General features: G+C 34.1%; 1 protein-coding gene across 1 annotated transcript; it reads right to left on the bottom strand.

The window, feature by feature from the left end:
• Positions 1-220: 220 nt before the first annotated feature.
• LOC126549926 (uncharacterized) lies at positions 221-24,835 on the bottom strand. Its single transcript, XM_050200399.1, has 6 exons — positions 24,197-24,835; positions 13,934-14,000; positions 3,363-3,822; positions 2,936-3,058; positions 1,888-2,363; positions 221-1,271 (listed from the first exon to the last, which is right to left on the bottom strand). The coding sequence occupies exons 2-6, from the start codon at positions 13,994-13,996 to the stop codon at positions 636-638; spliced, it is 1,758 nt and encodes a 585-aa protein (XP_050056356.1). The 5' UTR covers positions 13,997-14,000; positions 24,197-24,835; the 3' UTR covers positions 221-635.
• Positions 24,836-25,358: the final 523 nt, after the last annotated feature.

Below are 25,358 nucleotides of genomic sequence, written 5' to 3'. Positions count from 1 at the left end.
TGGTAGACCACTATAAATTAGAGCGTTATTATAAGACTAATTGATTAAAACTCAGGGCTGTATTTACGAACGCATAGTTGCAATAAAAATAATTGCTTAATTTACAAACAAATTAAATAATTTAAATTTTCTTTCTAATATTTGTGAAACAGACAATTGTTTAATCACAATGAAATAAATAAATAAATATCATATTTTTATGGCAGACCACTTTATGGCTTTTTCACTCTGAAATACAGCCCGGCTACGAATATTAATTAGTGAATTAGTATGTAGGTGTAATCATCTAGAAATGAAACTGCAGAACAAAGATCAATGAAAATATATTTCTCTGTCCAGTTTGGCGATGGGTATAAGTAAAAAGAAAAAAACAATCAAACTGTATTTCACTTCCATCGGTTTAGCCTCACAAACTCTATGATAAATGCGCACCGACGTTACCGACGATGATGACGATGACGATAATGATAATTGAAAAAAATGATTACGACGATCGAGTGATTTATGTAGCAAAAGATCGTGACGGTCGTCATCGTGTCTCGTCGTAGTATAGTAGTGGTAGTACGTATATACCTAATATAATATAGATAGTAAGTAATATCATTATTATTATTATTATTATTAATAGTAGTCGATTAGCTGTTTCGTCTGGTCTGGGAGGCGGCGGCGGCGGCGGTCGTCTTGGACGCGATCAGCTTGTTCAGCGCCACGATGCCGGCCAGCGAGTTGTGGATGTAACCGCCGCCGGCGGCCGCGGCCGCGGCCACGCTGTGCTGATGGGCCTGGACGGACATCATCTTTTGCGTCTCCCGCCTCACCTGGTACTTGTGCAACTGGAACCCGGCCACCACGACGGACACGATCGCCGAACCGGCGAACATGACGAACAGCGCGCCGAACCCGTGAACCGGCATGCATATGCCGTACACCACGTCCTCGCGGATCCTGCCCTGGAATATGGTCACCGCCTCGCTGTCCGTCTTGGTGTCCGGCGTGAACGCCAGGTCCGATTGCGAGATGACGTCGTACAGCCCGCTGACGCCCACGTCCGCGTTGCCCGCGTCCGACACGTTCATTGAACGCCGGCGCCGGCGCCTCTGCTGCAGCTGCGCCAAGCCCGCGGCCGTCTGTTCGTCGGTCGCGGTCGCGTTGTCGGAGGACGACGGCGTCGCGGCCGGCAGTTGCTTTTCGTCGTCGTCCGTCGATTGCTCGACCACGCCGTCGTCCAGGTTTCGTGGCCCGTGCGGGAACCCGTCCCGGTTCAATGTCTCCTGAAAAAAAATCGTTTTTGTTTGAAATTATGTATCAATATTCATTTTTTTTTTTTAAATTTACGCGTAAAAGTTAATCACATAATATTATCCTAATATTTTTTTAATATTTTCTTCGTGTGTTCGGGATTTTAATCGTTTTCATTAAGCACAACGGGCCGAACTTTATTTCTGACGTCTTAATTTTAATGATTTAAATTCGACGTAATACATAATATATTGATTACATATTTAGAAAAATGTTTTCAAATAATTTTTTTTTTCAAGACATAAAAAGCTTATCACATCAAAACTATTAATATAATAGGTAACTAAAATAATTTTAAATATCATAAAATGTACATTAGGTCAAAATATGCTCAACATTTTCGAATATTCAAAATAAAATGTCATATATTGAAACTTTAAACTTCATACAAGCACGATGCAACATACTTATAAAACGTATTTACTAAAATTAAGTGATTTGCTTTCATATTATGGCGCCGACAACGAAAAACTTAAATGGCGTCATTGTACACACACAGAACATAAATCATAATACACACATACACACATACACACATGTTTAAAACAATTAATGGTAAAATAAAAAAAATATTTTGATACCGCTTACCTTGTTTTGACCTGGTAACGGTTTGTTGTGACTGGTTGTATCGAATGGAGTATGGATCTGCGCTTGAGCATTCGGTTGATCCGTATTGACTACGACCGTTTGGATGTAGTCCGCCCTATCGTTCTGTTGGTCCTTCCTATCAACTGGTCCGTACTGGAGCTGGTGTTGCTGGTGTTGTTGCTGTTGGTGAAGTAAATGTCCGGCTGATATACGTTCGTCTGTTTGGCAGTGGTCCAGGCAACCGTGTCGGCAGATTTCTACCTTGCATCGGATATGCACACTAAGTGCATCTGGGAATTTGAAGGCGTGGAAGAACGCATAAGTAATGACAGACGCCCTTTCGTCTGAAGTTCTAGCTTTCAGGAACCCACTAATCATTTTCGGTCTTAACACACATCCCTGGTCGTCAGTCAGCTGTATGACGTGCCCGCCTCCATCGGATGCTGCGCAAGACTTCACTCTCATGTCGAACTCGCCTGCGGAGGTATAACAATACAAAGGTTTATAACACCATTAAAGAGTTATTTTTTATTTATTATTGTTACTTTAATAATACTATAATATATTATAGGTTATAGGTATTTTATATTATAGGTGACTGTATAGGGCTCTACTGCTGTATCTATATTTTAAGTCACTAGACCATATAAACACGGAACACGCGTTAGACTGAAAAACTTGTCCTAGGTATATTATTGGATAGTGTTATATTTCGGATTCCGATTTTATTATTTTTTATTTAGAAAAATAATACATAGATTCATCATTATTTAGATAGAGGACATATAGCCTTAAAAATACACTAAAAAAAAATATTTTATTTTATTATAATGTTATATTTTAAATAAATCGGTAATTTCTAAAATTCTTTATGTCCATTGTATTAAAGATATTAACACTGTATTTGGAGGGAGGTAACACCTTTCAATATTTTCTGAATATAATAACATGTCATCCAGAATATAATTTTAACTACTATAGTATATTAGTTAACAGTTTTAAAATTTGTAAACTGTTATGTTTAAACTTATATAGTGCTGTTTATTACCTCTATAATCATTTATGGCTACTACTAGTGTTAACGTAGAACCCAAAGGCACTATACCGCTAACTGGTGGAGCCCATGGTCCTTTTCCGTGTTGTATTTCCATCCAACAATCGACGTTATCACCTGGTATTTTAGAAAAAAGTTGAAAAAAATGTATTAGTTATTATTATAATAAATTATGCTATGTATATATTTTATACACATGTATAATAGAAGTATATATTATTTTATGCTTATATTATATCATACAGCACGATCCACTAATTACGAATCTGTGTGATTTAAATTTAAATTGGCAAGTTCCAAAAACGAATCTGAGTGATGTTTGATTTACACAACGCTTATAAAATGAAGATTAAATCGTTCTTGCTTACAACTTATAAGTACCACGGACTAATATTTTCTTAATTTTATCGCCGTTTCTCACCTCTGAAGTCCAACTGTATAACATCCAGGTCGGCGATGACCATGGGTGGTTTGGACGCGGTCTTCTCGTAATCATTGTACCACTCGCACCGCAACCTCTTGGCCTCATCCCAAACTTCCAGCAAGTCCTTATCGTACTGGACGACCACAGTATTTTCATAGAACTGACCGTTAAGGTCAGGTTTGGTGCCGCATCGCGCGTACGCTATGCGGAACGTGAAGAACGTTTTGCCGGTGGACGGCGGCACGTACACGCAACGCGGGTCCGCGTACTGGCCCTTTGACGACACGATGCCTTCGAAGGGTTGCGTGAACTGTAAGTGCACGTCCATGTGATCCTTGCCACACATCACCTCCAATGACTGAATCACTGGCATGCCGTCGGGCCTCTCCAGCGGCCAAATATCGCTGTTACCGCCACCACCTCCACCTCCGCCTACGGTTACAACATTCTGCACCAACTGGAAAACGAAATAAAATCTCATCAGTGAATTGTAAGTCTTGATTTAGGCATTTTGACACTTAAGACTTAAGTCATGACCTATATTAATCGACAATTACAATACAGCGTATAAACGCCTTCATAACAACGGTACAACACAAATTATGCAAAATAATATAAATTAATAATTAGAATTTTAAAATATAAAATATGTTTATAATATGTATTACATTTATATTTAATTATATAATTTAGATTTTTAAGTTCGTTTTATATCAAGGTTTTAGTCTAAAGATTTGACTGATTTGTTTGGAGTTATGAAACTGGTTGCGATTAAGTTAGAATATTTGAAATGTTGTGAAAATATGGTTAGAGAAGTATATGGTATGTATATTACATGATGGAAATTCCTTTTTGGTCATCAGATAGGAGATAGATAAACATGTGTGCAGGTGACTTTAAATTAAATTGGTTAACCACAGTTGCTTATACAAATTCCTAGGTTTTATCATTGATTAATATTAAACTTTTCTTGTTTTTATATTTTTCCCCCATAATTGTTTTATATTTTTTTTTATCAGACAAAACATATTTAATTTGTTAGTTATTAAAAACATTGTAGATATAATAGTTAGAAATTTCAAATTTGACGATGTGTCCGGTGTGGTAATTTATTTGGTATACACAATTATAGGTATGATATCAGAAGTATTTTATATACAAAATAATATATTTACTATCTGGACCTGCAGACGGGTAGAATAAATAATTTGTAATTAAAACAAATTTATCATCACCATGAGTGCATTAAGTATTGTGCTAAAATAATACAAGTAAAAGGTACAATATAATATTTTGTATTGCTCTGTATTATACTATAATACGTCTATACATAAATATATTTTAAATTAATTACCGCCACTGGATACAAAGTAGACACTAATTTGATTAAAAGATATTTTATTCAATTTATTAAATATAAATAATAAAATAATCTAGGTTAAACGAAACTTGGAGAAAATTGCATATTTTAGTTTTTAAGTGCTTTAAAAAATACAAAATTACTGTCAAATTAAGCTATGTATATGGCAATAAAAAATAATTACATTATAAAATACGTCATGTTATGCTCTGTTTAATTATAATTATCAAAATTAGTATGCGATAAATTAATTGTGAGTGACAATTAAATAATAATAGTTATGTGAATTATTATAATCAAAAGTTTTATGTACTAAATATTTTTTTTTACTAATATTAAGCTGTTTATATTGTTTTTGCACATCTAACTCGTATTATTATAATTGATAAAAAATATGGAACATCGTTGCGCCAATATTTTTAAAAAACTATTAATTTAACGTTGCGTTTTATTTATACTATTATACATTAAAATAATTAAAACCACTGATTAATAAACTGCCGTAGGTTAGGTTAGGTAAAAATAATAATAATGAGTAGAAACTTTGATATAAAATATACATAATAAACAAATAATAATTAACTTATATAGTATTATTGATAGTATAAAATAACTGCATGATACGTGTTTCCACCCTACACATATTACTATATTTTAATTTTATGTTTGTCAATTTATTTAAAAACTCTTATGCTTCTTTTTTCTATAATGTGAACTATTTCAAACGGAATAAAAAAACACATTTTATTAACAAAATGAGCATTTTCGTATTCAATAATCATACAAAGTTTGTATGATAATATCATTGATACATTTTAAATAGTATATGCGTCTATTGTTATTGTTTTGATGTAAGCAAATTAATTTTAGTTCTCATGAAATACGAGAAAAGATTTAAGTGACTATTATAGCGTGTAACAATTAGTAATTTATATCTTCTGATTCATGTTAGTATTAGGTACGGGTATACCTACATAATATATTAGGTACATATTATACGTTTCACGTACCTATATAAAAGAATATGATGAATAGATTTGATTATACATAAAGTAGAACACGATTGTTTTGTAAAGGGAAAACGAATAATATATGTGGTCGATGAAAATGTGTGATTTGAATTTTAAAAAGTACAATCGTAATACAATTCAATTTTATATTTGCGATAATGGAATGTACAAAATAGATCATTGATCAAAATAAAATTTCACTTATCAATAATATTGTAAAACCATTTGTTAAACCTTTACCTAGATAAATTTTATCTTCACATGTGAACGAAATGTTTTAACATTTTTAACGGTATAATAGGTAGGTACCTTATTTCTTTTGAGTGAAACTGTCAACACTTTTAAAAATTTCTATTTTAAACTCTACAATTAATAAAAAAAAAAATTAAGTGATAAATAAAAAAAGAATAATGTATTATAGGTACTGATAATTATTGAAGATATGTATAAATTAAATTAAATTTTACTCTCTCAAATATTATATTATTATTGTGGGTTTTGATCTCATATTTAGATACTAAAAGTACATACAATATATTATATTGTATATAACTAGCTGTGATCAAATATCATCATCATATTTCCATTAGTTATAAGCAGTTTGATAGTAATAATGTTTACTCAGTAGATAAATAAAAATTTCCAAACATTTTTACGTCTTTATTACTTTGTGTACCTATATGATGTTTATAAAGAAGTAACTCATATTCTATTACACTTGATCGTTCATTAACCTCAACTTCTAGATCCACTGACCACTAAAGTATATTAAATGCATCTATATTCTATATAAATGTGTTAGGTATATAATAAAATGTATTTATTTTTATTTTTATAATAATATTAAAGTATAAAATGTCTGAGTAATTTAAATTAATTATTTAAATGTGTGTTAATTGTTAGGTAGGTATTTACGTTAAGTTTAAAATATAGGTCACTCTAATAATTGACGGTATTTTTTTAACGCAATGATTTTATTTTTTTTTTTTTGCTAATTAACGTGAAAATAATTGCTCTGCAGTTATATAATCTTTCATGTCGAATTTTATGAAAAAAATTTAGTTAACTTCGTAAGAATTTTATTGCGTGTAGGTTGTATTAACTTTTATGAGAAGATTTAAATACTACACGTTTGCTGCTTGCATATTGAATAAGTTTCATCGTTGGGAAATTAAAAAAAAGTCACATAACTATATAGTTTTATATTGCCATTAAAATAATTTAAAAATAAAATAAAGAAAATACTAAGTATTAAGAAGTGTGTATATTATAATATAATAATATGGTCGATTAACAAACTAAATTCGTCATAAAAATATGATTGTTCAATTTAAAATAAATACCTATTTTCCTGGAATACAACATTACTTAACCAATTCTATATTATGTGTATTATTTATTGTACATTTGAATATGTATGTATAGAAAGACATGTATCATCACCATTTGTCGTATAATAAATAAATTTTATTTTGTAAACTGTGAATATAACTGTGAAATTCGTACAATTTGGTAACAATGCACAAAAATATAATTTTATCGTCAATAAACACCATACATAATCGTATTTTATCCGTAAATTTGTGTAGTTTAAAAATAATGGTAAAAAAATGTATATTTATTTATAATTACGAGAAAAGTACGTCAATTATAAATATTGAAGAACTCGGTTTTACACGTTTTTCGATGGTACTTATCTCTTTTAACCTGTATGTCTAGGTACAAACATATAAATGATGTGTACAGTACACATATTATAAGCACCGTTTTTGTATTTATCAGGTTCTGAAAATATCCTGTACAAAATTAACGGTCTTCTAAAATATGTATGTATATAGAAAACAATATCATTAACCATACAATTTAAAATTAAATACTTAATATATTACTGTTATTACTACCTCATTATAAATTACTTTATGAATTAAAAACGAAATATGGTTTTTTAAGCACTATGATTTTTATTCTAGTCTTTGGTATAATATTAAATATATAATCTTGTTTCGATTTATACATATAACTGATATGTATACTCGTTCCGGTGAGTTAATACATAATGACGTTTTAAAGTACAAAAAAATATGTATAATTATAAATATTAGATTTTTTATATCACACAGCGTGTCGAATAAAATTTTTTATTAGGTATTATATTATTTCTATAAACTATTATGCCTTTAATATACTGTATACAGTATAATACGTTATATTATAATATTATATCCTATTCATGTGTTTATAATTAGGACGGATTAAAGGGATAATAATATTATCTATAATATTCCGTAGATGTATAATATACAATATATTAATAATTATTTATAAAAAAGTATTCCAATATATACTTTGTTATTATCATTTCAGTAATTAAATATCATTATAAAATTATCAAATAGTTTTTCTAATGAAAATATTTGAATAAATCGCGATCATAACATTTTCTAAAAACACGCATCACGCAGTACACAAAACACTGGAGGTTATTGAATTTCTTTGACTATTATATACGCGGTTTAAGTGTATCATTATTGGAAAATTAGCTCATAAAAAAAAACCAGTAGTTGGTGTCTTGGTTTCAAGCGTATTAAATTATTAATACGATACATATAATAATGTGTATATACATAAATATATACCAATTGAATGCTAAATAATACATCGCGCGTGTGCTTGCATTCTTCGTATACATAGAGAGATCATATAATTAGCAAACGTTAATTATTAATAACTGGAAAAGAAAGCTGACAATAATTTGTATTCGTTTAGAACGCGCAACGAGTACTACATGTATTATATAGTAATTATTGTATTGGTATTATCGTGTGTGATTCATCGACAAACGAATCGACCGAGAAATATTTTTTTAAATTGTGGCGTTAAAAAGTCTACCCCGAACGAACTACCCGAACAGATGCTGCGAACAGCAGCTGTGCATATCGTTTTTTATCTGCCGAAGCATAACATAAGTATACTTGTGATCAATTACAGTGTTTCCTGTAAATACGCAAATACCTATAAATTATAATGCGATAATATATGCTATGTGTTATCAGTTTTGTAATATTTACTCAAACATTTCAACTTATATAGTATAGTCTTATAGTTTATTTTCTCCGCGGTGTGTGAATCACGTAAGTGGAAGCTTAACGCACGCCATTGACGGTCACAGCTTGCACTGGACGAACGTATCTATATATAATATAATAGATATCTTAAACAAACAGTGGAAAAAAAAAATAAAAAATAAAAAAAAAACTTAACACAGAATATATACGTATATTACAGTCATTGCTCAATATAGGGAGCACACGAAAACCAGTTGTGTGTGTTTCATTCAAAACCAACGGTACACCAGTTTAGGTAACCAGTAAAGCACGTGACTTGAACCGCCTGCTTATGACCTCACAAGAAGGAGGAGATCAACCCCACGTCCATTGACTAACCTAACCGAAGACAATGGTCACAAAATTTAATTATCAACGTACACCGATGGAACGTATCATGGTGTATTATTATGACGTACATTACAATATTACAAATGTAAGTATTATATTTCTACGTGTCTGGGTTATTGTTATAAATGTTATCGGGATCGTTTGTGAACGCGTGAATGGCAGTGATCGATAATATCTCAGAATATATTGCAAATAACGTAATATCATAATAACACGATTGTTGAAAATTATTACCGTTGTCTCTACAATATGGCAGTACCTATATAAAATATATACCTACCATATTATGTAGATAATTGAATATAATTGTAATCGTCTGCTTGTGACTGCTGCAATGAGCGACTACGGACGCTTTTCGTCGAGATATTATTTTATCGTGAAACCGTCCCAATAACAACAGTTACGCGAAACAAAAGACACATTTTGCGTGTGTACTACATAATGCAAGCACGACATATTGTAATAGTCAAGCGTAATTATCATTGTTTTAATTCAGAGAGACGACCTATAACTACGATAAAGTATAATATATATATGGACATGAATACGAGTGAAAAAGTTAAAGTTGAGTTATCTTGACTTTATAAAACGAGTTACTTTTTTTTTTTAAGTGACTTCAAAATATTAATAATTATATTTTAATAATTTGTTCCATGATATGAAGTTACTAATAAATCGATTCATTTTATAGTCGCATTAAGTTAATTTTTTTAGTATAGTTTCTGTTAAAAAGGTCAATACGAAAAGCCTTCCTTTCCGTTATTTTTGTTGTCATCTACTCTTGTGTGTAATATTCGTACTTTAATATATTTTTGTTACTGTGTATATTGTATACAATTTTATTAAATCCATGTGTTTTAGCATTGATTATTCTAAATCAGTAGTTCTCAACTTTTGTGTATTGGCGACCCAAGATATTTTCTTAATTTTTCATGCGGTCTTTTTTTTTAAATAGCGCGTTGTATCAACGTTTTCATTTTTTGACGACCTATTGAACATTATTATTGGCGAGCCAAAATTGGGTTTCGATTCTATGGTTGAGAACCGCTGTTCTAAATAATATTTAGTTAGAAAAATTAGTTAACTTGTCCAGCGTTGTACATAATATATAGATGTGAATTTTAGAACAATATAGATTTGCGTATAAATATATATACATAACGGTATGATTCGGCGGACGTTCTAGACACGCGGGCACGAAAATAATAATATAATTCAATATCGTATACTGCGCTGACGGCTTTGCGAATATAGAGGCACACATCGTATATTATATATTATTTAGCGTACGGTAGGTGGTTAGACCTATAATAGCTCATATAGATATCTATATATTATTATTACCTATACCATCGGATCATACGTATTGAATATCGCGCGTAATCGGTTGTTCGTTGTTCGAAATCAGATATCATCGTATTATACTATTATTATTATTAGAAGTAGTAGTAGTAGTATAACTATATGTATACATATCGTAGAAAAGCAACGGTGAAGAGGAAACGAGCGCCGAGGGAACAATAACGCCTGGGCGTATATAACCTGCCGAATGATATAGTGTAATTATATTATTAAAACTCGCCGTGTCCTAGAACTTGAAAAAAACCAGTAATATAAAAAAAAAAAAAAAAATAATAATGTTTATGTAAATTAGATATTATGTATTTATGTTAAACGTCGTACGCCAGTTTTTTCCTACCTACCACTGCCGTTTTATAAAACAATATTATTATTACGCTATTTTTAATGGGACGCGTCGCGTTTCACGGACATACCTACCAGTTTCAAAAGTTATTAAGTGCGTGTATTATACTATGCTCGTCCACATACAAATATTATTATATTATATTATATATACGCGCGTGTTAGGGTCCTTCGGCTGGCGTGTGTGTCTTTGACCCGCCGTGACATTTCGACTATTTGGCGCAAGACCTACGCGCGCGGAAAACATAGCCGGGTCGCGTTCGACGGTGGCGCACCGTTGTTTACACAAACGATCGTCGTACAATAATTATTATAACGGGCGATTTCGGTTAATATTCAGCCCGGAAATGTTATATATATTAATACAATATATAGTGATAGACTCGTTTTTCTACGATGCCCAAAATGCGTACTTACGGTAAAAAAATTCCGTCCCGAAAACGTGTGACTATTTTCTAGTCACTATAATATTATTAAGAAAGCATCTGGTATATTATACGATGTACATTATCAGGTCATATCTTATATCTATAAACCCCGGCCAATTACACCTACACCCATATTATATATATATTAGCTGATCCATTTAACGTAAGACACTTGTCGCTTAAAAAACTACTAAATTTTTTGGGAAAAAATTTATTTTTACTATTTTTTATCGTCATAGTTTTTTCATTTTTCCTTTTTTAAGGACAACATGCATTTTTAATCTCTTATTCTACAGCAGGGTATTATTCAGAGTACCTACTTCGATATATAAAAATTGACTTTTGGATAAGTAAATAGTTTATGAACTATATAAGAATATTTTAAGTTAATATGAGCAGAATAGAGAAATACTATTAATATAAATGTTTATGCACTACTTATTTTATTTAAACTTAAAATGTTTATAAGTATACGCGTATAACTAATAAACCGCTAGTCCGAAATTTGATTTTTATAAAACTAAATACTCCGAATAATATTCTTTTTCGGAATATAAAATAAAAAATGTATGTTGTCATTCAAAATAGTAAAATAAGTAAATAGTTTAAAATTATTCTAAAAAATAGTAAGATATAATTTTTTTCAAAAATAAAATGTTATTTTGTAAAGATTTAAAATATTAAATGAAAGAAAATATTATACTTTTATTTTCGTAAACGTTTGTGTTTTCTGAAATAATGAGTATCTTATGTTAAATGGATCTCTCTGTATATATAAATGTCCGGGTAAAATGTATTTGTAATGTGCGTGGCGTGTACACTAACTAGAATCTAGATGAATAGATAATAAATACCTGTTGCAGGAGCATTGTCAAGGATATTTTACGCATAATATATACTGTATTAGTATACAGGGTACAATATAATATTAGATCTATTTCTAAACATATTATACGTGACTTATTTTTTGCAATCAGCTTTAAAACGAAACGAATTTTAGTATGCATATTGTAAGTTAATTTACAATAATACCCATTTGATTTTTTTGAATAAATTATTTATGTACTTGTATTTATATATTATTCACTTTAAAAATAAATATTGTCTTAGGTTTTCATAATATTAATAACATATTTTTTTTTAGTGAAAATGTTATTGTTTTATTATCGTTAAGCTGCAGGTAGACTATCGCTTCTCCGATTTTCTTAAGTAGGTACATGTGGTTTTATATTATTATATTTAGTATATTATATATAATTTTGTGATTAAAATTTTCTTTAAACTATTATTCAATAATCAATAATTACTATTGATTTTGACATTTTCTATAAATATACTTTTTCTTAAAATAAAAAATATTATACACATCATTATTATGCTAAATTAACTTAATATTGTTTGATGGTAGATAAACATCCATAGGCCTCTCCCTTCCGATCTTTGCTTCGTCTGATATATTGAGCAAAATTTCATTTTAAAAATGTATATTTGACGGCAACAGTATAAATTGAGTATTCGATCAAGCTACCCAGACATTACACTTGAAAAACAGTCTACTTCGAATTTTTTCAAGTAAAAACTATTTTCATTTTAATGTATTGTATACTGATGGATAAAATTTATTACGAGATTTATATACTTTGAAAACAAGTTTGAATTCCTCGACTTATCTTATTTAGAGTCCAATAAAAACTTATAAACAAATTTTGTTAACGTTCAATTGTTAAAATTAGGCTTTAAAAAATGTAAGTTTTGACAATTTTATGTAAGTAGTACCTAACACTTTTTATATATTAAAAATTAATTAATTATACTATTTCAGATAAATAAATGGGAAGAGTTGTTCGTAGGATTTAAAGTGTTCAAAATATCAAATCTGATTTCCATTTATAAATATTCATGAATTAACGGTAATAGTTTAATTTTTTTATACTTCAAAATAATACAATATTTCTCACGAGTTGATCTTATCAAAATTAAAAAAAAAAAAATTAATCATAGGCAATGAGCATTCTAATAAACTATAAGAGTGTTAATAGTGACAATAACTGTCCACTATCTTTAATAATATCCGGAGATAATTGACTTTGATTAATAAAAAAAGTTTCGATTAATAATACATTATTTATTGTAGTTTTATTAGTTTTAATGAAGTTTCCAAGGACCAAGGTATACGGTGACGTAGAAATCTAAAGATCCTGTTGGTAGTCTGCGTGTAATATACATTAAGTTTTATCGCGCATACCCTTCAATTCAAGTCATCCTATTTCGCTATATTATATTTCTCGAAAACACTCGTATCTTTGGATAACTTTACATGTATACCGCAATAACGAGTAAAAGCTCGCCGAAATTCTCAGTATATTCTCTGCAGTACTGCGATGTAAAGTATTTCTACATACGATGTGCCGTCGTGCGACGTTTCGGTTCGATATAAATGTATATAATATTGTCGCATTTAAAATAACAACAACAACAAAATAATAATAAATCGTGCACTTGTAGGTAACGGTAGCTGTTAAGTATGCCATCGTATATCGATATTAATGCACTCACGATGATATAGTTTAATAATATAATATATAAGTTAGTGTGTTATAAGAGTACTTACAGAAAATGTGAGGATCCACCAAGCGGTCCATACGGCGGCGGTTTTGTCACCCATCTCTAGCATCACTCTGTGAACAAAATAAAAATAATAAAAATTAAGAATAGCGTTTAGACGAGGAGGCGGAGTAGGTATAATCATCGTTATAATATATTATCGCTATTATTATTACTTTTTTTTTAAATGGCACGACCGTCAAGCGGACAGCTGAGCGCGAGCGCTACACGAGACAGCGGCGGCGGTATTAATGTATTACCTATATATTATATAGATACACGTGCGCGCACATAATAGGTATATAATGTATCCACGTATACCGTGGTTATCATACTGGTAAGTCTGCACAAGTAAATAATATAAAACAATGTATTTTATAATATAACATTATATTATTATTATTATGTGTTATATACATTTATAGGGTTATAACATTTCAAGAATTTTATGTTGATGAAATATTTCACTTATTTAGAAAAAAGAATAAACTGTAAATTGAAAAAATCATGTCTGAATATCGATCATTCTGGTTGTACTTGGAGCGATAGAATATTATTAAAAGTATATGACGTGTTGTGTCTTGTGTGAAATAAAGGTAAACCGCCGTTAACATACTCGTACAATGATGTAGAATAGTAAGTTGCCTTTTATCGAAAAATGTAAATATATAATTACATAACTTCATAAAGTAAGTTATAAACTCATAATGCCATAACACATTTTAACCTTTTTAAGACTTAACAAATTATTATTATAACGTTGGTATTTACAATAATATGCGAAAATTCAATAGGTACTGGAACACATTATTAATATAAATTACAAACTTTAACGCCTCGTTTTGATTCCAATTTCTAAATATTTATTGCTTTCGTTCGTAGGTACTCGCATACGAATAATATTACAGTAACAGCGCGTGTATACGATACTTGTCCACAATAACAGTAATATAATAATATAATACGCGGCCGTACCGTCGCGCGCGGATTTGTTGCACTCGTTAAAAACAGATAATCGTAAAAACCGTGAGCTCGCGCGGCCGGCCGGTCATTTCGACGGCCGGCGACAGTGACGACGACGACGATTGTTCCCCCCCCCCCCCCCCTCCCCTAGCCGCGGTCGGTCGGTCGGTCGCCGTGCCGAGTATATATATTATTATTATTACCTATAAACATATTATGAGGTACAACTGCAGCAGCGCGAGCCGTACAGCAGGTTAGACGTCGGCGGCGGCGGCGGCGGCGGATATGGCGCGCGAGACGTTTTTAACTGTAAAAGAGATAAAAAGAAATAGAAGAAAAAAAAAATAATAAAAATGTATATATAGAAAAAAATCGCGTAGACGGTATGGGTCGGAAGTGACGGCGACGACGACGACGACGACGAAGACGGTGGTGGTGGTGGCGGAGGGTATTCACACGACACTGACACCTGTGCGGGTACGGCGGTCGGGCGCGGGGGTACGGGGTCGGCGGGGATGGCGACAGCCGTAATACGTGCCATCAGTACGTAATTAAGTCCGTGTCCAGCCCGTCTGCAACAGTGCTGCACATACACCGCTCGTTCCCGGAATCGTTTGAGCGACGATATTATAACCGCGAGATCGCGGTTTTTTTTTTCATTTTTTTTTTTTTATATATATAATTATTATCATTTTTTTTTTTTTATTTCATTTCTATATAACGACGTTCGTGTAATACTATTATACATATATATCTATAGACTATACTGACAAACCCTATACCTATATGTATACTGGTCGAGAATTTATTTTCCCTATTTTTATTTGTATACCTACCTCTTGTATAATATAATGCACAACACACACACGAGAAAAAATAATATATTCCATATAAGTAGGTAGGTTAGGCTAGGTTAGGTGGTCAGATTGGGCTAGGTTATACATGGTACAAAATATCCGTTCGCCGTTCCGTCGTAAAATTTAATAATATGCGTCAAGAGATGGAGATAGAACACGCGCTCGGAAAACCACGTCCGGTCAAAGTCATTTACAAATTACAAAATACATATTATAATATTGTGCTCACTCTCAGCACTGTTACACGCATAAATGCATAATATATTATATTGTGTTATGGGACGCGGTATATATTATAATATATAAATCGCCACAAGTCACAACCACTATAATATACGTTTATTGAATAACCTAACTTCATGCCACGGACGCACATAATAGACATACTCATAGGTAATTAATATAAATTAAGTATTAACCAACCTGACCATCGTTGGATATTTATGGTATTTACGTGAGCTATACATCATAATTTGTGTAAATGAGCGTATACGACAACTTGCAGTCGTCTAGCATTTGGCATATTTTTTTTACAGACCAGTGCCAATTTTTTTCCCTACAGATTTATTATCAGATTTCACGACCATTAATATTGTATAGGTACCTATGTTAATTTATTCCAAGAATTATCGTTTAAGCAACTTGTATAATCTAATCTAATATGTATCACATTACCTATACTAATATTGAATATTTGTCACGAATGATTTTGCATTTTTACGTCAATGTGCAACATTAATTCTAATAGAAAGCGACTTATCCAGAAACTCTTCTGGCAAATATCATTATATTTTAGATTAGCTACAAACGTATCTTATTAATTAATTATATGTTTTTTTACTGTATTGCACGGATATAGGTGTATAAATAATTCTTAATTATGTGCTTGATTAGTGAAACGACATTATTTGAATTTTTGAACATATTGAATCAATTACTCAAAATGTCATCCTAATATCATAATAAGTTAACAAAAATCATTATTTTATCGTTGATTGATAAATTATTATTGAATACCACCGCAGTATAAAAATTTATTAATAGATCGTAAGTTTGTTATAGCTTATTTGTTTTTACAACTTTCATTTATGTTCTTAAAACTTGAAAAGATATCAATTTTATTTGAAACGAAATACTGTAAAAAATAATTCTGTTAAACTCCACCTTGAATAGTTTTGAAAACGAGATTTCGATCAAATTACCAACTATCTAACGAAAATTTGAATAAAATGTTAAATATTAAAGATGTATACTTGGTACTCATTTTGTCTTTAAAACTTGTTTTATTTAATTGAGGACTGAAAATTAGGTATACAGTTTTTAAAAATACATATATTATATATCTTAAAATAATTATTTATTATATAATCAGTGTATTGAATGATTTGAAATTTGAATGCAATGTGTAATGTACCTAGGTACTAATAAATATTATTAAACATTTAGGTACTTTTTTTATTTATATAAAAACGTTTTTTTTGCGTTTTTATATAGATTATAGTAGGTTAACTTTGTATATGTCCGTGTCGGAATTTCTGTGGATAAAGAAATGTGAGAATAATATATCAAAGTACGTTTTGAATGAGCGTTTATCTATGTGTCCTAGTGATTTTTAGAGCATAAATGTTTATATTCCTCCGCGGTATTGTCCATATAAGCCAAATAAAGAGTATATATTCATATTCTAGGCCATCAAATCTACCCACGCTCATCTCGACGTTATTATACAATACGAAAAACCTAATAAGTAATCAGTTTGATATTTTCCTCACACTAAATGACGACATGACGTAGGCAACCGAGCACAATAATACGTATATTATGTGTGTCAGATGAGTATCTGCGTTTAGAAAACACCGTACACCTTATTGATTCCGTTGAAACAATTGTCGATAATTTGATTTTTACAACCTGTGTCCGTTCTGCGGATATATATTATAACGGGCCCAGTTAGACGTTGCGAGAAGCGTCGGTGTAATTAATCTAACATCATCGATATTCCGTCGTAACGACGTGTGTAAACCACACGATTGTTCATGCTGTGCATATAATAAAAGCCGTCGGAATATTATAATTTTTGATCGACTCGGCTGACATTCGACGAGTAGCGAAATTGTTTACTTATCACGTGGGCAGCACGCAGCATTATGTAGGTGATTGATCACACGGAAACATAGTATTATATTATGATATTATACGATGTGCAAACAGACGAACAGCGTGTTACAACTCGTCGAAAACGGAAAATGAAATAAAACGGTTGGCCATAAAACCACATTTATCAATTATCATTATAATACCGCCAGGTCAGGTTTTGTTTTTAGCCTTTTACAACTGCGGGTTGCGGTAATTTTGAGATCGTCTAATATTATTTTATTGCAACATAACAACGTACCTCGTCGGAACCTCATTCGCGGAAATAACTCGATAACTCGCGCGAGCGGTCTGCAACTGGCAGTCAATGGATCCGGCCGTATATCCGGTATAATATGCCGCGCCGCGAATAGCTGCTATTATATACGTAAGTACCTGCAACGTATAATAATACGTGCATCGCTGACGCGGTGCAGGAGACATGGGCGTAATGCTAATGTTTTTTTATGTCCGTCATCGTGTACCTACAATAATTTTTCTGTCGCGTGATTTACTTTCGTTGACCGCCGGTGTCTGCAGCCGTGAAAAATTAAATGAATAGATCGGTCAGAAAAAAAAATAAAAGAGAAGAAGACCAATACTAATAATACGTCTGTACCGCAGTGACGAGGAAACTCGTGGACGATAAGGACGGAGACATAATGCGTATAGTACGAAAAGAACTGCTGCAGCAGAGGAAACGAGGAACGGGTTTTCGCGCAGCCTCCGTTTTAAGCGCGTCGGATAAATTATTAAATCCGCTAAAGATTCTCGGAAAAAATACGATGTGCGTGCAGAAACGAGTCGCTCTTCACAAGGTGTGTCGCGCGATAATACAGTGCGCGGCATCAATGAGAAGCATTTATCCTGCAAAAAAAAAAAAAAAAAGAAAAGAAAACGATACATATGTGCGCGCGTATATAGGATACAATGTACGTAGGTATAGGTAGGTATATCTAGATAATATAATATGAGGACTTTATTTTTTTCCGTCGACAAATTATGGTTTTCTTCGACGATAATATTTTTATTTTGTCATTCATTTTAATCGGATTATACGTATATATACTGACACATCAATATACGCGATATCGGATATACCTGTCTTACACCCATATATATATATAATCATTGTTTATTTCGTTTCGTTTTTCATTTGTGCGGCGTATCGACCTACTTTCAGTAGTCGTGTGTACGCTGCACATGTGTGTATATGATGTAGGTACGCGTATATATTCGTATAGAGCTCCCGTCGGTCGGTATCGGTCGGTCGGTCCGCAGTCGGCCGCACAAATCGCGCACAGCGGCGGCGGCGGGTCCTCATTGTTCGCCCGTGGGCTCATTGTCAGATCCGTCCTGGATTTAATGGATTTTAACATTGCTGTCACGTCGCGACATTGCGCCTGTTTAATAATAACAATAATACACGGTACCTGTGTACGGCTTATAAGTTTGATCCAGCCGGACGTAGAATCGTGCTGCGAGACCGTCAGGCGCGGAGTCGGCACACGAAAAGTGCGCGTAGATACACGACATACACTAACCTACACTACATGATATTACAACGAAAACACACGTTTTGCGTTCGTGTGAATGTATACGAACACGAATGAAATCGGCGCGAGAATAATCGGGACATGATCGAGATTTTATTTTCAGAAGGGCTGCAGCTCACGTTTGATTTTAGATTTCGTGATTGCGGAATGATGATATTAATATCAATATGATTATGGGAAATTCAATTTGTTTTACGGTGATTTTAATAGATAATTTTTGACTTTGACTGCTGCTCGGCGTGCTTACCATTTTTGTTTCCTAACGCAGGGAGTAGACCGTTATTTTATTTTATGATTTTACTATAAGCATACACAACGACCGTCGAAAAGACGGACCGATTTACGACGTATAATAACATTATATTACATGCTCATCAAGCGGAATTTTATCGATGAACGGTTAGAAAAATAGTTATGATCTCCCTTTCCAGCATCGCGAGACAAGTCAAATTTCCGGTCGAGTGTATCGTGGTAAAGTTGTGTTTCCGGCAGTGGCTGATGATGGTTTAACTGCACGGCAGGTGACGTCATCCCACCAGCGCGCGTGTTTGTAACACTAGACACATACATATTATAATATTATTTGGAAAGCGTGCCCATCAGTCGGTCAAATTCCGGACATTCTTAAAATCAGTATCGGACCTGTTATGAATTTCAAATTAACTGGCGGACCGTCTAAAGTTCTTGAGCGTCCACGAGCTATATGCAGCACCGGGCGTGCGCTGCACATAATATTATAATGTGGTGGTGTGCGTGGGGCACATTGCGCACGGGAAGGGGGCCCCGGGGCTGACATTATCAAACCTGTCTGATGTCCTAACCGGATTACGGGAGACAGCATTTTTTTTTTTTTTTTTTACTGAATCCGAAAATACCTAAACTCCCCACCGGAACTCTAATTAATAGACGGATAATACTTATTTTCTTCTCTCGTGTATATTTCTTGTACGTGTATATAATCGTCACCGTCGAATATAATACCTCTATACATGTTATACACGTTGTGTATACACAAATTCAATTGGACAATTCACTGTTGAGGTACAATCTCTCCGTTATACAAAACATGATCACTTTTTTTTTTCACTCTACGCACCAGAAGAGTAGTCTATAGTCTTATATATACTTTTTATTTTTCTAGTCATACGCCTATACATAATATTGACGACGACGACGACGACAACAACAACAACAACAACAACGAAATTAAAACCGTTCACGCCGAGCGAGGCGTGCGAGAGTTGTATTCATTCATTTTCCGTATTGAACTCACGGAACCATACATGATATTAGAATATTAGATTATACACGTCATGTGCGCGTATATCGTCGGAAACAATTAGGCGAAGCGTATATTAAATATTATTAGAAATTACTCGGTTTATGCTCTGAAAACATCACACCGGACACGTGTCTGCGTGTCTGCGGCGCGCGAGTGTAAGTACAAGCGCGCGTATACATGTATGACTAATAAGTGGACTCGGAAATGATTACAAGACTGGCAGAAAGTTTTGTGCGTACGGATCACCGCTGGCCGGTCGTATAAGTATATACACGGCGAACGCATATAATACATATAGTCGATTTTTTTTTCTTTCGTATATTTTTCGTCGGCGTGCACCTATACGCCTCGGGCGGATCAGGTAAGTTGATTTAGGTCAGGTGGCACACACACACACACATGCATACACGTACAGTGGCGATCGTGATGGCGAGGAGCGGCAGTGGCAACGAGTGCGGCGGCAGTGGGAGAATTATTGGCCTACGAAAGCGTCGCGGGGCGCGCGAGTCTGTATGGCGATCACCGCGGCGGGAGCATCTATAGCCTTGACCCAACGGCATTCTACAACCCGTGAGCCGGCCCGGGCCGGAAGAGAGGTGACCACAGACAGGGCATCGACTCTCTGCACGCACACACTCGCGCGCGCGCACATACACACATACACACACACACACACACACACACAATGCCGACTATACGTATACGTATACGCTATATAGAGTTTTCCCACGGCGCGGCGCACCCTTCAAGAAGACGTGAAGCATGATATACCTGCGCCACAGTACGCTGCGTACTTGGTGGGAGATGTTATGAGTTTGGCAAACTATTAAAAACTCGTTTTTCTTTTCTAATATATATATATAAATTCCGCCGTTATTATTGCAAAGCGACAAAATATTACGGCTATTGTTATTATTTTCCATATTATAAAACGTATACATATAGACATATAAAGCGTAGTGTGGTCGCGCGATGACGGTATAAGCCCCTCGACTCGTGGAGGTCATGGACGTCGTCAATTATTACCCATATACGTTTATTTAGACCAAATTTGGAGCCCAGGAAATAAAAGGTTTTAGTTCGAAATCGAGTTGATTGCTCTTTATCTCGTATAGGAATTGAAAATATATACAAATTACTATCGCTCGCAATCGTTGAATATGAATGGACAACTCAAATGCCAACTCAATAGGGGGGGGGGGGTCGCTCTGATGCACTCGCGGGACGTCTTTTTATCCGGAAGAAATCGCGTGTATAATTTTATATGACGGTTTCAATAGAGTACAGAGTACTACTAACACTACTACTACTTCTGATTGTACTAACGAGGTTCACGCAATTGACTTGTAATTTGTAAATAAAATATTAAGTGTAATGACCGTATATACATTGGTACACGAAGTGGGTTGGACCGTATATGTGTGGCTAACCGCAATGGTCAATTTAGAAGGATTAACTATAATATAACATAATGGTTTGTCGTTCGAGATTTGCTGAAATTTAAGTTTAAAAGTACTATATATATATATAGCGTGTAAACTACATTATTTTCTCGTTAATCCGTTTATTTCCGATGATACGCTTTGATACCGATCGATAATATATTTTAACGAGTTTCGACGTTGCTGCAGTGTTATTCGAATAACTGGATAATTTACATAATATACGAAACCGACATTGTCGTAGATTTTTTAGGCGAGTTCGAATATTATTGCAGTGGAATAACGTTTGATATTTTTGATTTCGTTTCATTTTTGGGAGTATGTATATACATCGATAAGTAATATATATTTATATGTATTATATACCGTGAGATCTTATAAACATAATACATAATATTACGTGGGTAGTAATGGAAACGCGTTTATGATCATTGAAACCGCAGTCAATTAACTAGTATTGCTGTACAGCGTAAATCACATAAATCATAAAACTCACACTATAACTTTAAGTCGTGTTCTAATAATAATAATAATAAAATATATCCGTGTTATTCGAATCGCTGTAGTAGGTATCCGGCAACGCGTTACTACACAGAGATTACAGACGTGTAACGGAATGCGTACACAATAAAAGTAACACGCCAATTAGTCGTGTGTCTATTAGTGGCCGGTACATCGTGTGTATATAGTATAATTCAATATAATATATGATACCGATACCAAAGTTTAAGTAGTGGGTAATCAATGTGGTACGGGGAAGAGCAAACAATATTTTGCGATTTTATACAGCACTGTGAAATCGGAAAGAAAATATTAATAATTTGTTGTCCCGCGGCGAACGAAACACACGCTGCAGAGTGAAATCTAGTGATGCACATACAGTAGGCGTACAACGTATGTATATATATATATATATAGTTATGCGTTTATCGTGATGATAATAAAATTATTAAATATAACGGAACCGGAAAATTCGTCAGACCGTCCTGAAATCGTGTGCGGTATTTATCCAAAAACCATGAAGAACGACAAAGATCGGCCCCCCGATCGTAGTAATTCCTACTGTCGAGGGGGCGGTGACCGCAGTCAACGCCGCGGTAAATGGTACAAAACGAGGTTGAACTTTTTAGACTTTTCTAAAAATCGGACAGTAAATCGATTGAACGTTGGTCCTTCATCGGTACCCCCAAACAGAAAATCATCGTATAATCTAATCACGCACGTCAACGTATAAAGTATTGAGAACCAAGAAAAACATATAACCGGAACGAGGTCGCGAACGTTGCAGTTGGGCAGGATGAATCGAAAACAACGCCAAACGAAAAGACGAAAATCGGCGCTCGATGATAACATAATATTATAACGGCGTGAACCGTGGTATACTGCGTGTAGATCATATATTTATTTATTCGTAATGTCGTGTTTTGCGCAGTAGTCAGACCCAGCTTACGTTTCGTATACCTGTATATAACATCAATAGGAACACACCGCTTTTTTTTTTAAGACGTGCACATTGCAAATATATATTATTATTATCATCGTCGTCGTCGAATGTATGTGAGATTATAGATTTATCATCGCGAGCCAGGGGCCTCAAAAAACCGTACTTTTGCGCGCTGGACTCGAGGGCACTGGGCGGCGGTTGAAGGGTTCTATAATACAACTCTCTCTCTACAGTTTATGCATTATATCTATAGATCTGTGCACATCTATATATATATATATATATATATACTCTATATTATTAACGAAGTGTGCCCGGCGGCCGCGATAATTGATGACGTATAGATAGATCCGCCGCCGCGAGCAATTTGTTTTCCTAACTATTGTTTCATTCGCAGCCGAGGAATTACGAGACCAAATTCGTCACTTACAGATGTCGACTGTTTCGGGACGTCTCGTAAAAAAGTTATCCCTGATCTACAGCCCAGCTATACAGCGTTCGTTTTACGTCTTGTCGCGACAACGACGTTTAGCTTATAATATAAATATATAATATAATATTAATGTACATCTAATAATGAACGGTCAACTTACGATTCAAGCCGGTAGTACAGTTACGGCGACGACGTCGGTGATATCGTATCCGGCGGTACCCGGTGGTACGAGTGGCGACAAACTGTAACGAAGCTGGTTGCTTGTGCCTCGATCAAACGTTTTGTCGGCTCCCGAAAACGATCATATTCCCCGTGTCACACGTGTGCAGTGTATCGGCTTTTCGTTTAGTGGTTTTCCGCACGTCGCCGGTCGCACATTACGCGCGGGCTGCGGCTTGCGAGATGACGACCACACGGATATCGCGACGCGGATGACCGCAGAAAGGAGACGGATTCGAAACGGATCGCGAGATCGCAAGCTTGACGCGGCGGATGTCGGGGATAGTCTCAAAAAAAAAAAAAATCGGAAACCCCGACAGAAACGATGTCTTGTGCACTGTTTGCGGAATTGGCCTACGATAAAATCTTACAGATAAATCGACAGTGAGTACTTAAAACCGATGTATTTAATATATATAGTTTTAAATATTATATTATATTGATAATAAAATAGTATACGCGTACGTACAATATAATATATTATGATGTGTAATATTACCGTGGTAGCAGCGCGAACACCTGTGCGGCGCACGTATTTCGTAGACCCGCGGAGACACACTACTTACTATTACCGGCGGCCTGTTCTTTGGCGTAACCGACCGGCCGACGCGACGCTGCCGGGAGACCGGGACCGCGGCGACCACGGGCGGCGGCGGCGGCGGTGCGTACGTCCGCCGTCACCGGTAAGCGGACGACGGGTAGGGGAACCGGTCCTCGCGGGAAACTGGAACCGCTACCAACCGCAATTCACGGGAATATAGCGGCACCTTTGATAATAGCATGTCTGCACACGCGGCCCGGACGACTGCATTTTTTCCCCTTCGTATATATTCTTTTATTTATCTTATTTATTTATTATTTTATTTTATTTTTTTTTTAACTCATCCGTTTTGAGCAGTATTTATCTCGCGACATACGCACACACGCGCGAGTACCTACGTACGGGTATTGATGTGTGTGCGTATGTCCTCGCTGCAGTATCGTCCGGTCTGCAGCGTATGTATATACTTTATAGCTCTTTGATCTATTATTATTTATCGGATTCCAATAACTTAATTTATATATTAAGCCCGCGCGCGATTCGCAGATGATAAATTATTATG

This window comes from Aphis gossypii, chromosome 2 (genome assembly GCF_020184175.1).
Source record: "Aphis gossypii isolate Hap1 chromosome 2, ASM2018417v2, whole genome shotgun sequence".
NCBI classification, from domain to species: domain Eukaryota; kingdom Metazoa; phylum Arthropoda; class Insecta; order Hemiptera; family Aphididae; genus Aphis; species Aphis gossypii.
This window is presented reverse-complemented; position numbering and strand designations above follow the sequence as displayed.

Coding starts and splice junctions, on each gene's coding strand:
- LOC126549926 (XM_050200399.1), bottom strand. CDS start 13,996: ATGCTAGAGATGGGTGACAAAACCGCCGCCGTATGGACCGCTTGGTGG. Junction 3,059..3,362: donor TATACAGTTGGACTTCAGAG/GTGAGAAACGGC, acceptor CTAAAATACCAG/GTGATAACGTCGATTGTTGG. Junction 2,364..2,935: donor AGCCATAAATGATTATAGAG/GTAATAAACAGC, acceptor ATACCTCCGCAG/GCGAGTTCGACATGAGAGTG.